General features: G+C 39.2%; 1 protein-coding gene across 2 annotated transcripts in view; it reads right to left on the reverse strand.

Moving 5' to 3' along the window:
* Nucleotides 1-265: 265 nt before the first annotated feature.
* The window catches only part of golga5 (golgin A5), a 39,523-nt gene continuing 24,244 nt past the window's right edge, over nt 266-15,544 (reverse strand). For both annotated transcript variants that reach the window (XM_048537795.1, XM_048537796.2), the window contains exons 7-13: nt 14,466-14,636; nt 12,306-12,434; nt 11,082-11,180; nt 9,808-10,030; nt 8,213-8,318; nt 8,004-8,067; nt 266-647 (exon numbers count right to left, since the gene is read on the reverse strand). In XM_048537795.1, coding sequence (XP_048393752.1) covers nt 561-647; nt 8,004-8,067; nt 8,213-8,318; nt 9,808-10,030; nt 11,082-11,180; nt 12,306-12,434; nt 14,466-14,636 — 879 coding nt within the window. In that variant the 3' untranslated portion in view covers nt 266-560. The remainder of the gene's footprint in view (nt 648-8,003; nt 8,068-8,212; nt 8,319-9,807; nt 10,031-11,081; nt 11,181-12,305; nt 12,435-14,465; nt 14,637-15,544) is intronic.

The following is a 15,544-nucleotide window of genomic DNA, read 5'->3' on the forward strand; positions in this document are numbered from 1 at the left end:
TCCAGGGTGAGGAATTTACAGGGGTTCAGAATAATAGAGTCATGGGTGAGGGTTTCAGCACTACCACCTTTAAACAGCTGGCACCAGCACATATGTGCTGAATGACATTCACCTTTGCTGCAGGTTTCTATGATTCCACAAACACAAAAATGTCAAGGTCAGATCCTGGAGCAAGATGTGTAAGGTAGTGAGCTACACAATCTTCCCATTTTTGTTTTCAATTTTATGATGATATTATTATAGCATTCAAAAATAGCACCACACATTAAGAGTCAACATTTTTGAAATAAGTTTATTAAAAGATATTGCACAAATCAAGTCATATGTCCATCAATATAACTACGTAACTGTATTGTATATACAGACTCAGAGGGGAGTGGGGAAGTGCCAAGATAAGATGCAGAAGAGAATTGAACTTATTTTGAAGTTGATTTATTCTCATGATCGTAAACATATGCTAGTTCTACAGTATATACAGGCTTATTGGTATGTAGCCATGTGCTACATAAATATATTTAAAGATCCAGATCCAACATTGATGTGCTCATGGTTACTTCTTTTCATTGACCGTCAGGTCGCGAGGAACCATGGTGTATTTCTGGTGTGTATGTCAGAAGTACTATCATTACCCAGAAGTGCAGCAGTGCCTAAAATGACAAAATCTTTCAATTAAAAGTATGTAGTTTCTTAAAAGAACATTGTGACCCTGAAAGGGCCATATTCAGAGGTACCCTGAAGGCCCATATCAAGGAAATAAATTCATAAGGAAAGACAGCACGTTCTAAACCCATGACCCATTTCCACCTAGAAGGACACTGGCAGCAAATATAAGAGAACACCACCATCTGCAAGTTCCTCTCCAAACTACTCCCCATCTTGACTTAGAGGCAATGGCCTAGTGGTATTATTGTGTCTCTGGATTAACAGTCCAGCAATGTGGAATTTGAACACGATTTAATATCTGGAATTAAGAATCTAATGATGACCACGACCCCATTGTTGATTGTCAGAAAAACCCACCTGGTTCACTAATGTGCTTTAGAAAAAGAAACTGCCACCCTTACCTGGTCTGGCCTACATGTGGCCCCAGGCCCACCGTAATGTGGCTGACTCTGGAGTGTCCTTTCGGCAATTAGGGACACGCAATAAACAACTGCCTGCTCAGCAACACCTTCATCCCATGAATGAATTAAAAAAAAACAACTTCAGTGGGTGAAAATCCTGCAACTCTCTACCTAAGAGTATTGTGGGTTTACCTAAAGCACATGGACTGCAGTTGAAAGCAGCAGCTCACCACTACCTTAAGGGCAACTAGGGATTGGTAAAATGCTAGCCCAGCCAGTGACACCCACATGCCATGAATGAATTTAGAAAATACATTAATTGTAATTTTTTTCTATTTAAAATTCCATTTTGTTGCTGGTTTGGACAATTTTGTATAAATTGCACCAAATTAAGAGGAACCTTGTAGGAATGAAACACCTAAATATTTTTGAAAAGCTCAGTCCACTGAATTTAGGTATAAGACCATGAAAATGCCTCACTTCACCTGTTCATGAATTGTTTGAGTGCAAAAAGCCAGTTGTGGTCTTACCTAATGAGATTCCACTTTTTAGTAATTTTCTTTAAAATGAATTTCTTTTAAAAATACTTCCCTTATATAGTTTTGATTCCCTTTATCTCATGCTTGTTTCATAAATTTCTTGTTAGAGGTATTTTTACATGAATTTCTAGATGAATTTCATTGCTTTTTTTTCTCCTGTATGTCCCAACTATGAACGTGCATGAATGGTTAATTTACTAACAAGTTTAACATATTAACCTGACGCTGCTTCTATTTTACAGGGTACTTGCTGTGTTCCCTAGCTACAGGCCTTGTGTTGGTGGCTACAAGCCAACCAAACATCTGGAACTCACCAAGACCAGGTGCCCCCATGACAAGTGAAGATAAGATTTTCAAACTCACTTTTTGTTGAGTTTTGTATGTTTTTTGTGGCTAGCTGCACATAATCCATGTAAGGGAACCTTGGTATCAGGAACGTAATATCAAAGTGTTGCAAGTCCAAACATCTGCTTTTAATTTCAAATCTTATACATAATGTGAACACGTTGCACAAGCTAAGCTCTATATAAAAAAGGACTTTGAATGAAAAATAGTCAGTGCATGAAACATGAATACACAATCAAGCAACACAGTTTTGTGCTTTAATCAGAGTGAAACTGACGACTAAATTATGCAAGTTGGCACAAATATATCTGTCGGAATACAATTCAAATTAAACTAAATATAATACATTTAAGATGTCAGTATCAATAATTTAGTCAGTAGTCAACAAGCTTTTTGGCTGCTAACAAAATCCAAGTACTATTCAAGGAAGAAATTGAAGACTAGTCACACAATAAAGAGGGTGAAAAGCAGAAACTCTGATTAAAACTTAAGCTATTACTTTGATAATAATGAGTCCAAGTATTAAAAGAATCTGTAGAGTAGCAGGAACCCAATGCTGAAATAAATGAAGGTTTAGCTTTTAAAATGCAGCTGTGTTGAGGAAGTCAGTAAGCAAAGAAAAGGCACATCCTCAACGATAACCGGAAAGGAATTATCAGCTGTGACTTCTTGCCTATTGGGTAAGATCGATAGACCTGGGTAGGCCTTGGTTAAGAAACAGCGCAGGTTATACGTAGGGGAGTTAAGATGATATATTTGTACCAAACAATTTTTTTCAACTCAACTGGCTAGAAACCCGAATTGAACTTTCATAAAAAAAATTGCATGTTTTAAAAATGTGACAAATACTTGAGATGGTCACCTAATTTGCATGACTGTGCCTTCCACATTATAACTCCACTGAGAAACAGGCAATACGTCTGCAAAGCCCAAAGGTAATGTCCTCAGAAATTTGAATGAATTAAACATTCTATTCCATTAGCACAACATTAAGATATTCACCTGCATGGAGACAAACTATGAAACCTAATTACTTGAACAAAGATCTTGCTAAGAGGGCAACTCGAAACCAGGATGCAATCAAGTTATAATCATAACTATGTGCAACAGACAGATTGTAAACAGCAGTTGCCTGCAGAAGAATGAGATATTCCAGTTTTCTACTGAGAAGAGACACCATCTGATTCAGCCTTAAGTCAGCTGAGCCACCAAACCACAGACTGTGAACCTAGCCTTACTACATGTGCAAACAGTGCATATTTTATTCTTTACATATATTTATTCAAACTGAATTTTATTTTTAAAAAAGAATCTGTCTCCACTGCTATTTTATGATCACACAGTGCTAAAGACTTAAATACTCATTAAATAGGAAAGCATACACTTTTCAAATAAAACAACGCTGTATTCCAACAAAGAAAAACAACAAAGCAAGACGGTAGCATTAAATGCCTGCTCACCCAATCGTATTAATGGATAAACCGCAAAAATTATAGCAAGATCTCACTCCTATAGTTATCACCTGAATAACTGCTGCCAAGTTTTTTTTTCTTATTCTGCTCAACCTGAAATTCATCTGGGTTTTTCCAATGTGTGTCATACTCTTAGGAGCAAGGCAAATCATTTGTGCTCAAAACAATAAACAGCTTACTTTGTCTATTTTATTTCCTCCCTAACATTGTGAGGTTGAAATGTTGCATTCTGCATGCTTGCAAGTTTTGCACCCTATTTCCGATACACATTATTCACATTCAGCCCCTTGTAATACAGATTAGGAGGTTGGACAGAAAAAGATAAATATGAGTACAGAATAAACAGCACTACTTTTATTAACTTAGCATAATTTTAGCTTGGGCTCTGGGAAAGAAAGACAACAAGCAAACATCCATAATCTTACATATCATGTACATCCTCCCAGCAGCAATGAATTCAAAACTTGTGCAAGCCAGCCTCCTTTTTCAGCTTTCATTCCCAGTCAGAACCATTTTTAATTGGTATATTTTAGGATCAGTCAGTACGAACTTTTCCAGCGTCAGATGCTTGTCAATTACAGTCCAGGACTGACAGGAACATGAAACATGGCTAGGACTCTTGCCAATGTTGCTGGGCACAATAAATATTTAAGCAGCAGCAGAATGGATATTTGAACAGGGAAACAAATAAAGGACAAACTACCTTCAATTCTGCACACTAGAGTAAAGAAAGTGAATTTATGTAGGCATACAAACATTCATAATTTATCCTTATGTCATTCCTTTGTGCATTCTTATTCTACTTCAGCCTGCATTTTCCACTGCACTTCTTACAGCTGTATTGTTCTTAGCAGATGTTACATTCAAAACAGGCTGATAGCTATGTTGCTCAATACTACACTCATTTGAACAGCCATATAATGTACAGGCTGTTCAACGGGAAGGAGATGGCCTAGTGGTATTATCGCAGGACTGTTAATCCAGGGACACAGGTAATGTTCTGGGAATTCAGGCTCGAATCCTGCCACGGCAGATATGGTTGACTCTTAACTGCCTCTGGACAATCAGGGATGGGCAATATATAATGCCTGACCAGCAATGCTCTCATTCTGTGAATGAATTAAAAAAAACTGACTACTAGATACCGTGGTGGTGGGGTGTGGGGTGGGGGCAGTGATAAATCAGTAGTTTGGATGAAAATACAACCTGACAGTACATAATCATAGGCAGTCATGATAAAATCAGTTTTCTAAGGGGCTGCTTTTGCTAACGCTGTTGGGGATGGTTTAAACTAATGTGACAGGGGGGTGAAGAGGTTAGTGGACAGTAAGGAGGTAGTACTAAAGCTTGTACGGAACTAGATAATGAAGTCAGTGTGACTAAAGGGAAGAGTAGGCAGAGAGCAGATGATGAACACAGAGGGACAGGTGGTCTGAGGTGCATTTGTTTTAATGCGAGAAGTGTAGTAGGAAAGGCAGATGAATTTAGGATTTGGATTAGTACCTGGGAATATGATGTTATTGCTATTACTGAGACTTGGTTGAGGGAAGGGTAAGATTGGCAACTAAATATCCCAGGATACAGATGCTTCAGGTGGGATAAAGAGGGAGGTGAAAGGGGTGGAGGAGTTGCATTACTGGTCAAAGAGGATATCACAGCTGTGCTGAAGGAGGGCATTATGGAGAACTCGAGCAGTGAGGCAATATGGGTAGAGCTTAGAAATAGGAAGGGTGCGGTAACAATGTTGGGGCTGTACTACAGGCCTCTCAACAGCGAGCATGAGATTGAGCCACAAACATGTAGACAGATTATGGAAAGATGTAGGAGCAACAGGGCGGTGGTGGTGATGGGAGATTTTAATTTTCCCAACATTGACTGGGATTCACTTAGTGTGAGGGGTTTAGATGGAGCAGAATTTGTAAACAGCATCGAGGAGGGTTTTCTAGAGCAGTATGTAAGTAGTCCAACTTGGGAAAGGGCCATACTGGACCTGGTGTTGGGGAACGAGCCCGGCCAGGTGGCTGAAGTTTCAGTAGGGGACTACTTTGGGAATAGTGATCACAATTCCGTAAGTTTTAGAATACTAATGGACAAAGACAAGAGTGGTCCTAAAGGAACAGTGCTGAATTGGGGTAAGGCCAACTATAGCCAAATTCAACAGGAGCTGGGTAACATGGATTGGGAGCAGCTGCTTGAGGGTAAATCCACATTTGATATGTGGGAGGCTTTGAAAGAGAGGCTGATTAGAGTGCAGGACAGACATATCCCTGTGAAAATAGGGGATAGACGGGCAAGATTAGGGAACCATGGTTGACAGGTCAAATTGTGAGACAAGTGAAGAGGAAAAAGGAAACATACATTAGGACTAGACAACAGAAAACAGATGAAGTTTCGGAAGAATATCGGCAAAGTAGGACAAATCTGAAACGAGGAATTAAGAGGGCTAAAAGGGGTCATGAAATATCTTTAGCAAACAGGTTTAAGGAAAATCCCAAAGCCTTTTGTTCATACATAAGGAACAAGAGGATAACTAGGGAAAGGGTTGGCTTGCTCAAGGTCAAAGGAGGGAAGTTATGCAAGCAGTCAGAAAATGAGAGATTCTAAATGAGTACTTTGGGTTGGTATTCAGTGAGGACAGGGATATGACGGATGTTGAGGTTAGGGATAGATGTTTGATTACTCTAGGTCAAGGCAGCATGGTGGGGCAGTGTTGGGTATTCTAAAAGGCATTAGGGTGGACAAGTCCCCAGGTCCAGATGGGATCTATCCCAGGTTACTGAGAGAAGCAAGAGAGAAAATAGCTAGGACCTCAACAGATATCTTTGCAGTATCCTTCAGCATGGGTGAGGTCCTGGGGGACTGAAGAATTGCTAATGTTGTCCCCCTGTTTAAGAAGGGTAGCAAGGATAATCCAGGTAATTACAGTCCAGTGAGCTTGACGTCAGTGGTGGGAAAGCTGCTGGAGAAGATACTGAGGGATAGGATCTATTTACATTTGGAAGAAAAAGGGCTTGTTAGTGATAGGCAGCATGGTTTTGTGCAGGGAAGGTCATGTCTTACCAACTTGATAGAATTCTTTGAAGAAGTGACAAAGTTGGTAGATGCGAGAAGGGCTGTAGATGTCAGGTATTTGATAAGGTTCCCCACAGTAGGCTGATGCAGAAAGTGAAGTTGCATGGGGTCCAGGGTGTACTAGCTAGTTGGATAGAGAACTGGCTGGGCAACAGGAGACTGACAGTTGTAGTGGAAGGGAGTTTCTCAAAATGGACAACTGTGACCAGTAGTGTTCCACAGGGATCCGTGTTGGGACCACTGTTGTTTGTGATACACAAATGATCTGGAGGAAGGTATAGATGGTTTGATTAGCAAGTTTGCAGATGACACTAAGATTGGTGGAGTAGCAGATACTGTCAGAGAATGCAGCAGAATATAGATAGATTGGAGAGTTGGGCAGAGAAATGGCAGGTGGAGTTCAATCGAGGCAAATGCGAGGTGATGCATTTTGGAAGATCCAATTCAAGAGCGAACTATACGGTAAATGGAAAAGTCCTGGGGAAAATTGATGCACAGAGAGATCTGGGTGCTCAGGTCCATTGTACCCTGAAGGTGGCAACGCAGGTCAATAGAGTGGTCAAGAAGGCATGCTTTCATTCATCGGACGGGGTATTGAGTACAAAAGTTGGCAGGTCATGTTACAGTTGTAAAGGACTTCGGTTTGACCACATTTGGAATACTGCGTACAGTTCTGGTCTCCACATTACCAAAATTGTGGATTCTATGGAGAGGGTGCACAGGAGGTTCACCAGAATGTTGCCTGGTATGGAAGGCACTAGCTATGAAGACAGGATGAGTAGATTAGGATTATTTACGTTAGAAATTAGGAGGTTGAGAGGGAGCCTGATTGAGGTCTACAAAATCATGAGAGGTATAGACAGGGGGATAGCAAGAAGCTTCCCCCCCCTCCACCCCGCCCAAGAGTGGAGGACTCAATTACTTTGGTCACAATTTCAAGGTGAGAGGGGAAAAGTTTACGGGAGATAAGCGTGGAAAGTTCTTTACGCAGACGGTGGTGGGTGCGTGGAACACGCTGCCAGCGGAGGTGGTAGAGGCGGGCACAATAGCGTCATTTAAGATGTACCTAGACAGATACATGAATGGGCAGGGAGCAGAGGGATACTGATGCTTGGAAAATAGGTGACAGGTTTAGATAGAGGATCTGGATCAGCGCAGGCTTGGAGGGCTGAAGGGCCTGTTCCTGTGCTGTAATTTTCTTTGTTCTTTGTTTTAAATGGTAACTATCTAGCCATTGGGATTAAGAGCAGCAGCAATAAGAGTAACAGAGCCAGCAGCAGTCATATGGTGACTGCAGGGTGAAAATCTGAACTGAGAGTTGTAACAGAAACTTGAAATGTTGCAGTTGGCCCAGAGGACATCTAATCTGCTGCTATCATAGATAATTGATAATCTTTAGCACCACCCATCTAAACACGTTCTAATGGGCCTTAAAATCTGAATCTAAGTATTGAGACATAGCATTAACCAGAATCAGACATACATTGTAACTGGTAAAAGAATAAACTCACCATATAAATAATTACAAATACTCTTGCAATTGGATATCGCCTCAGAAAAATTCCTAACCGGATGCTGTAAAAGATATGAGGCATTATTTCCACTGCCATCACAAGACAGAAATAAATCAAAACATATTATTAAAAAAATACAAATCTAAATATTCTAGTCACAATTACGTTGTTTAAAAAAGTCTAAGCAAGATTCAGCAGCAATTTACCTGAATCGGTCTATTGTATTTGCTGCTTTTCGGACTTTCCCATACATTCCTGCAGTAGGACTGTCTGTTTCGCTGAAAAGAACTGGAACGTTCCTCATACGAGCACCTGGTTCAAGCACAATATATTCATGAAGTATTTTAACAATTCACTGATCCATCTGGTTTTTCTAAAGCAACTATATGTGAAAAGACTCGGCCCAGAATTTCTTTGGTTAGCAGCAAAATAATGTTGCTTGCATCCAATTTCAAACAAATGAGCTCATAAAGACCTTGCGACTGTAGCATGGATTTCACCATCCCTGTCATTTAATTCTGGCTCAGCTGTGGAGGATTGCTAGTGTGTAGCAATGATGTAATCAAGTAGGCTTAGAAGCTAACTGCACTGAAGCATGGATGCTTTAACAATAAAAATAGATTTTCAGAGCCAGAGAGATTGTTCATCATTTAGTAAGCGGCTAAAAAACCCACTTACACACTATTCAGCAATATGTAAATTTTACAAGAAAATCTGAGAAGACAAACCCATACAACAAGTAAAACTTACTGGCAATTCGAGTGATTTCTAAACTTGCCATCTGTGATTGCTACAACTGTACAGCTTATGGAAGAGTGGAAAATCAATGACAGCAATTTAATGATGAGCATGTAATGTCAAAAGTTGCTATCAGTTTCAAATGACTCAATGAAAACTGATGGTTCTACTGTCATTACAACAAAATTTAGTTGTTTAACCAGTACTTCAATGACAGAGAATGATTCCTGATTCACAGTGCAGTGGGACAAAATTATAATTCTCATCCCACTAGGGAAAGAATCTGGGTTCCAAAAAGGGGTACTTGTACTGTTTCTGACATGAGATTCACATCATGAAACCACTCCCAACTACACATCAGTTACTGTTACTTAATCAAATCCAGAGTAAAAGTGATTTTCCACTGGGAATAAAAATTGTGTAAATGTAAGTTTATTAAACAGGACCACAAATACATCCAAGACGATTTTAAATCAACTATGTACTTTCTGCTACCAGACTGGCACAGAAATTTGGTGCCTCAATTGCCAACAATCTGAAAAAAACTGGAAGCTGACTCGGTAGATATCTGCAAGTGTGGTGCTTCTCCACTCTCCCCTTTGACCTGCTTCCATTTCACACAACAACCTGCTCAGATTGTTGCCAAGCTCCAGATCCCTCACTACCTTCCTTCCACTTGATACCTTGCTCCTAGGGACAGTGATAGCATAGCAGCAGGATGGTAACTGGGAGAGAGGCAGTGTGGGGTCAGAAGCAGGGTGCTGGAAGTGTCTGCAATACGGCAGTGACTAAATCACACAAGCTCATTTTTAATACATTTAAAACATTTGGAAAAATATTCTTTATTACTGTTATTCTCTGACACATTTACCTCACTGTAGAACCACTGACAGTAATGTCACAAGCACTGCGATTGCATTGGAAGTGATACACCCCTACAGGTGCATTGATTAAAGCTGCATTTCTTGCCAAAGACTTCATCTTAGACTATCCTCCAGCCTTTCAGTTCTATTCGAAGAACATTCTAAAGAAGCGCCCACCACTGAAAGTTATACTTGCTTACCTTCATTGTTTTCCAATAATGATACATTAACAGCAGGGCCATTAACACTGCTTCCCTGTACACTCTTGAGTTGCTGCTCAAGGCGTTCCAATTGGAAGACAAGTGAGTTCTTCTCTGTACTGAGAGCCTCCAGCATGGTCTGTTTCTGGATCAAAGTCTCAGTCAATTGGTGAAGTCGGTTTTCTAGCTCAGTGTGGCTATTACTCATAGCTTTGTTGGTGAGCTGAGAGTTTTTTTGTACAGGTGTGGGGAGGGGGTTTGAAAAAAAGACAACACAGCATGAAGTAGCTACAGATGTTTAAAATGCAGAAAAAAAATTGAACAATCAATGTCTACTTTGGACCAATTTAAAATTACTCCCACTGCCCATCTGTTTACCATGTAAGGTGATTAGCTACAGATTTTTAGAAACCGTAGCATCTCTCTGTTCATAATATATCTTGAGAGAGTTAATCCACATCAAGCATGGAGAAAGGCAAAAGGTAGGTCTACATGGGATACCATTACCCATTCAGGAAGTGAACCCAAGATGGTGGCACCATCCTGTATTATACACCAGCCAACTGAGCTAACTGCTTTCTTACCCATATCCATGTTTATTTTCTGCTTAAATATAAATTTGCTTTGTCCTGAATTAAATTTCTGCTATATGCCTGAACCACTCCCTGCGTAATTAAGCACAACATTAAACAGCTGTAAATGGACTTATAGCCTTATGGGGGAATTATATACACTTAGCATAGGTTTCTGCAATTGAGAATAATCACATCTTCATAGTTGTTCCAACTCTCACCTTCCATATTTTCACAGTCTACCATTATTCTGTACATAAAAATTAATGTTTTGGAAAGAGGATTGTATCTTTTCCTCCTGAACAGAAATAGTCACAATTCTACTGAATCTGCTAAAAACCCTTCACTGAAGTTATCTTGAGATCTGCGTGGTAGTGATCTTGACTTCCAAATGGAAGCTGTAAATTAATTTCAGTATAACAGAAAACGGACCCACACTTTTCTAGCAAAAGCAAAATCCTAGTCTCTAGACTTGCATCTTCCTAAATCCCAACATCACTTTCTCTCAGCTTCCCACGTACAAAGTGGCACCTTCCACATTTTAACATGTAGGTCCCCAGGTTCAAGCATTCTCATTTTGAATCTCCAATTATAAACGTCATATTCACTACATCAGAATTAACATGGAAATATTTTGAAGATGTGGACATAAGCTATCATATTTCACTCAAGTGAATATAAAACAGGCAAGTGAAGTAATACTTGGTTCCGAAGCTTCTGAATTTCCTCCTCTCGGTCCTTGATTCTGGAGTGCAGTGTGTTTTTTGTCCTGTGTAGTTCCTCTTCGACATACTGAAACTCCTATAAATTCAAAGTAGAGTGTTAAAAATGAATGGGTGGTTATTAAAAAAAATGCAGAAGCTTCATTAGCCAACTTCTTCCACCTGAAAGTAGCTTTTCTTTTTATTCGTTAACAGGATGATGGCATTGCTGGCTATGCATCATTTATTGCCCATCCTTAATTGTGCAGAGGGCAGTTCTGCATCAACCACATTGCCATGGGTCTGGAGTCACATGTAGACCACACCAGGTGAGGATGGCAGTTTCGTTCCCTCAAGGACAGTAGCAAATGAGATGGGTTTTTCTGACAATTGACGATGGATTCATGGTCATCATTAGATCCTTAATTCCAGATATTTCATCGAGATCAAATTCCACCATTTGCCACAGTGGGATTTAAACTTGGTTCCCAGAACATTATCTGGATCTCTAGATTAACAGTCCAGCAATGATATCATCCGGCCATCGACTCCCTGCTGGTGTACGTTCCCAAAGATAACTCGGGTTTACTGTGAACCATGCTCATATTCAAGAAATGTTACAACTTAGTACAGCCCATTGAGAAAAACTTTCCTTTTCTAAGTTGTGCCCTAAAGTATGAAAGTACAGTGACACTTTACAGATTTAAATTGAAAATTTGATTGAGCCAATAAGCATTTGAAAGCTGCACTTGACAGTTTTCTTGAAATGTGGGAAAACAGAAGAAAAAGTGTGTGCCCATACCTGTGTGCTTAGAAATTTTACATTATCAACTCAAAGTTTGGGGAAAAAAAAGAAAAATCCATTTTACTTCATAACACTAAAGAATTCTGTGTCTGCTTGTGAAAGACTGACTAAATTGCTTTTGAACCAATGATGCAGAGCACCATCTAAAGAACTAAGTCTGACCATATTAGAAAGGTAAACTATATTTCTCTTCACCGATTGACACACTTGTCTTAAATATCAAAGGTTAGTTTTTCTAGTAATTTTACACTGCACACTAAACAGATTTTCAGAAAGCACACAGAGGGGCCAATGTTTCCATATTTCAATAGTCCTAATAAGCATAATGCAGTGCATATTTGTGCCACAAAACAAGTCAAAACAATATAAATAGGTGGTAACATCAATGTTAAGAACAGTTAGGAACAAATTATGCTTTGCCTGTTTTTGTCGGTCCAGTTCGGCCTCCAGCTCCTTTTTGGTTCCTGTTAGTGTGTTGATTTGTTCTTGTAGTTCTAGTATTTGTTCCCTGGATGACTCTGCCTCACCCAATTGTTGTGTCTCTGTATCCTATATTTAATGTCAAGTGAACAAGTTTAATCAGTAAGGAGAATTAAATGTTTACATTTATGTCCAGCTATACCTAACTCTATCGCGCCTTAAATGCATTTAAAGTAATACAATTATTCAATTTTAATCCTCATTATTTATAAAGTCAATGCATCAAATAGGATGGGGAGGGAATTACAAAGTTATACTCCATAGCAAAACCTCGATACATACAGAAGAAAGGAAAATAGCAATAGCAGTTGGTTCAGTCACCAAATTAGTCCAAACTCTGTTACTGAATATGTGAAATAAAACATTATGTTAATTTTCCTTAATTCCTATTTGTCAATCTTCATCTATTACCCAAGGTGGTGTACTGAAACTGGGAATTTGATATCGCTGAAAACAAAAAGGCTTATTATTGAAGATTTTAAGTTCTTGACCTTTCCTCTTATCAGTAAAAGTTGTTTCAGAATTTTTTTTGGAAAAATGAACCTTTCAGCCAAAAAGTGTTGTGCCATGATAACTGTTGTAACCACTTTTGTGATGTTACATTGCAGCAAATTCCTATACTGAAATACACTTCAATTTAACAATTATTGCTATTCAAGGCACTTGGTGGTAACATACACACACTATAATATGTTATAGACATACAACTGATGTAGCACCTCCTGGTGGCAATGGTTTAACATTGACAGACTGATGCACGAAAACTTCCTGCTTACATGAACCTGATTCTGAATAGAAAACTGAAAAATACAGACAGACAATCATACCCTTAAGTAATTTGTGCCAGGAGTCCATAAGAGCTTAACTACATATCAAAACAATCCCATGTGCACCATTAAAAAAACTCTCTCCTCACTCATTGGAAGTGGTACACAGTTTTCAACTTGATCCAAACCCAACGATTTGTGCATTTGTACAAACCACATTAAAAATTTAGGCTTGTGACTGACCTGAATTCTACCAATGAACTGCGAATGTTGAATTGGTACTTTTGCTGAAGCACATTTGTTTTGGACAGTGAAATATTGGCCAGCTTTTGTTTTGGCACATCATTCTCAACATGTGGACATCGTTGGAAAGATTAACATTTACTGATCATCTGTAGTTGTTCCAATGAAGTGGTGGAAGGTCTTCTCTGTTAATCACTACAAAGCGATGTAATTGAGTGGCATGCTAGAAAAATTACCTAGGCAGTTAAGAATTAAGTGGGACTGGGAGTCTCATTATCAATTACTCTGATCAAGACAATTAAAATGGAATAATGTATGCATAATGTTGGCCGAAGTGCCACTTCAATTAGCAGGTACTGGAGGAACCTGACTTTCAGCGAAGAAACACACGAACAACAGATGAAAATCTCCAATGACCCCACCCTCTCCTGCACCAAAGTGCCTCCCATATACAGAAACACAAAACAGGATCAGGAGTCAGCTGTTCAGTCCTTTGAGTCTGATCTGTGATCTGATATGACCATGGTTGATCATTCAACTCAATACCCAATTCTTGCTTTTATCACATACCCTTTGATCCCTTTAGCCATATAAAGTATATCTAACTCCTTTCTGAAAGCATTTCAAGTTTTGACCTCAACTGTTTTGAACTCAACTATTATGGCCGAGAATTCCTCAAGTTCACCCTCACCGGGTGTGAAGAAGTTTCTCCTCATCCCAGTCCTAAATGGTCTACTCTATGTTTTGGCTGTGACCCCTAGATATGGACTTGCCAGTCACTGGGTTTATCCTTCCTGCATTTACACTAGTCCTTTTGGAATTGGATAGGTTTCCATTGGGTCCCGTCCACCCACATTCTTCTAAAATCCATTGAATACAGTCCTGACCAGTCATCTGGCTACATATATCAGATCTGATACCTGGGAGTACAGTCTGGTAAACCTTTGTTGCACTCCCTCCATAGTCAGAACATCCATTCGCAGATATGGGGTCAAATTCTTGTCTGAGCAGTCAACGACCGCTAAAGCAAACTACACAGTGCAATTTTTGCAATAACTTTTACAGCTGTTGGAAGTAGGTAATCGATTACCTGTAATTCCACCCTCAGCTGCTGAATGTGACCCAGCAGTTTTTGGACTTCTTCACGTTGCATGTCACGTTCGTGCCGCAGTTCTTCCAGTTCCATAGTGCTGACAGCATGGCTTTCTAAACCTTCGATTCCAGAACCTTCTTTCAGGCTGTTAATCAATTTCTCTTTGGACTGTGGAAATAATGTGCATTAACACTTAACAACAAATTTGTTTAACATTGGAATTATAACTGAGAAAATCCATTTGTTGCAGACCACTGTATAAATGTACTTTATTATAATCAGTACCTCTCTAATGCACAAAACAAATTCATAACTTCAATGGGAAGTACAATATGTAAATTTTACAGCATCTGATTTAACTTTGATAAATTCTATCCAAAATAGTTAAAGTGGATCATTAGATCAAAGGCAATATGCTAATTTTATATTTAAGAATCAGACCTAAAATGAGTCAAAGAACTACAAAGAGGTAAAACGACGGATGATACAAATATGGAAACTGACTTTAAGAACAGATTTTTTGTCCCCGAAGCACACTTTTGCCATCTACTGCCCAATACCAAATTCTGTAAAGCAACAGACAAAAACATAAAAATGCATTCACACTCAAATATGAACATGAGAATCAATATCATTTTACAATCATGTCTACGAATAGACAGCATTAAATCCCGGAAACAAAAAGTCTTCTAGTCTAGAGAAGACCAGGCAATTTGTCACAGCTTTTCAACTCAGCTAACTTAAATCCATTCTCTTGCTCTTTTCACTTTTATGTTGTTTCTTATTGAATATTTATCCCGAGGCTTTCTAGGTGTTATAATCTCTGTCTCAATAGCTACTGTTATCCTGCAGTAACTCTGGTGAAAATGCTTTTCCTGTTCTGATCGTAATAATTCAAAATTAGGCCCCATTCAGCACAAACCTGTTGCTTTCAAGATATAGCAGACTGCAGCTCTTTTCTGCAGAGCCTAGAGTCTGGGACATAAATATCAAATTATGTCTCAACACCTTGATTTAAGGGGAAGCAATTCCCTGGTGGTACTAACATTAGGCTAATAATTCAGAGGTTCAGGTAA

Source organism: Stegostoma tigrinum, chromosome 10 (assembly GCF_030684315.1).
Source record: "Stegostoma tigrinum isolate sSteTig4 chromosome 10, sSteTig4.hap1, whole genome shotgun sequence".
Classification (NCBI taxonomy): domain Eukaryota; kingdom Metazoa; phylum Chordata; class Chondrichthyes; order Orectolobiformes; family Stegostomatidae; genus Stegostoma; species Stegostoma tigrinum.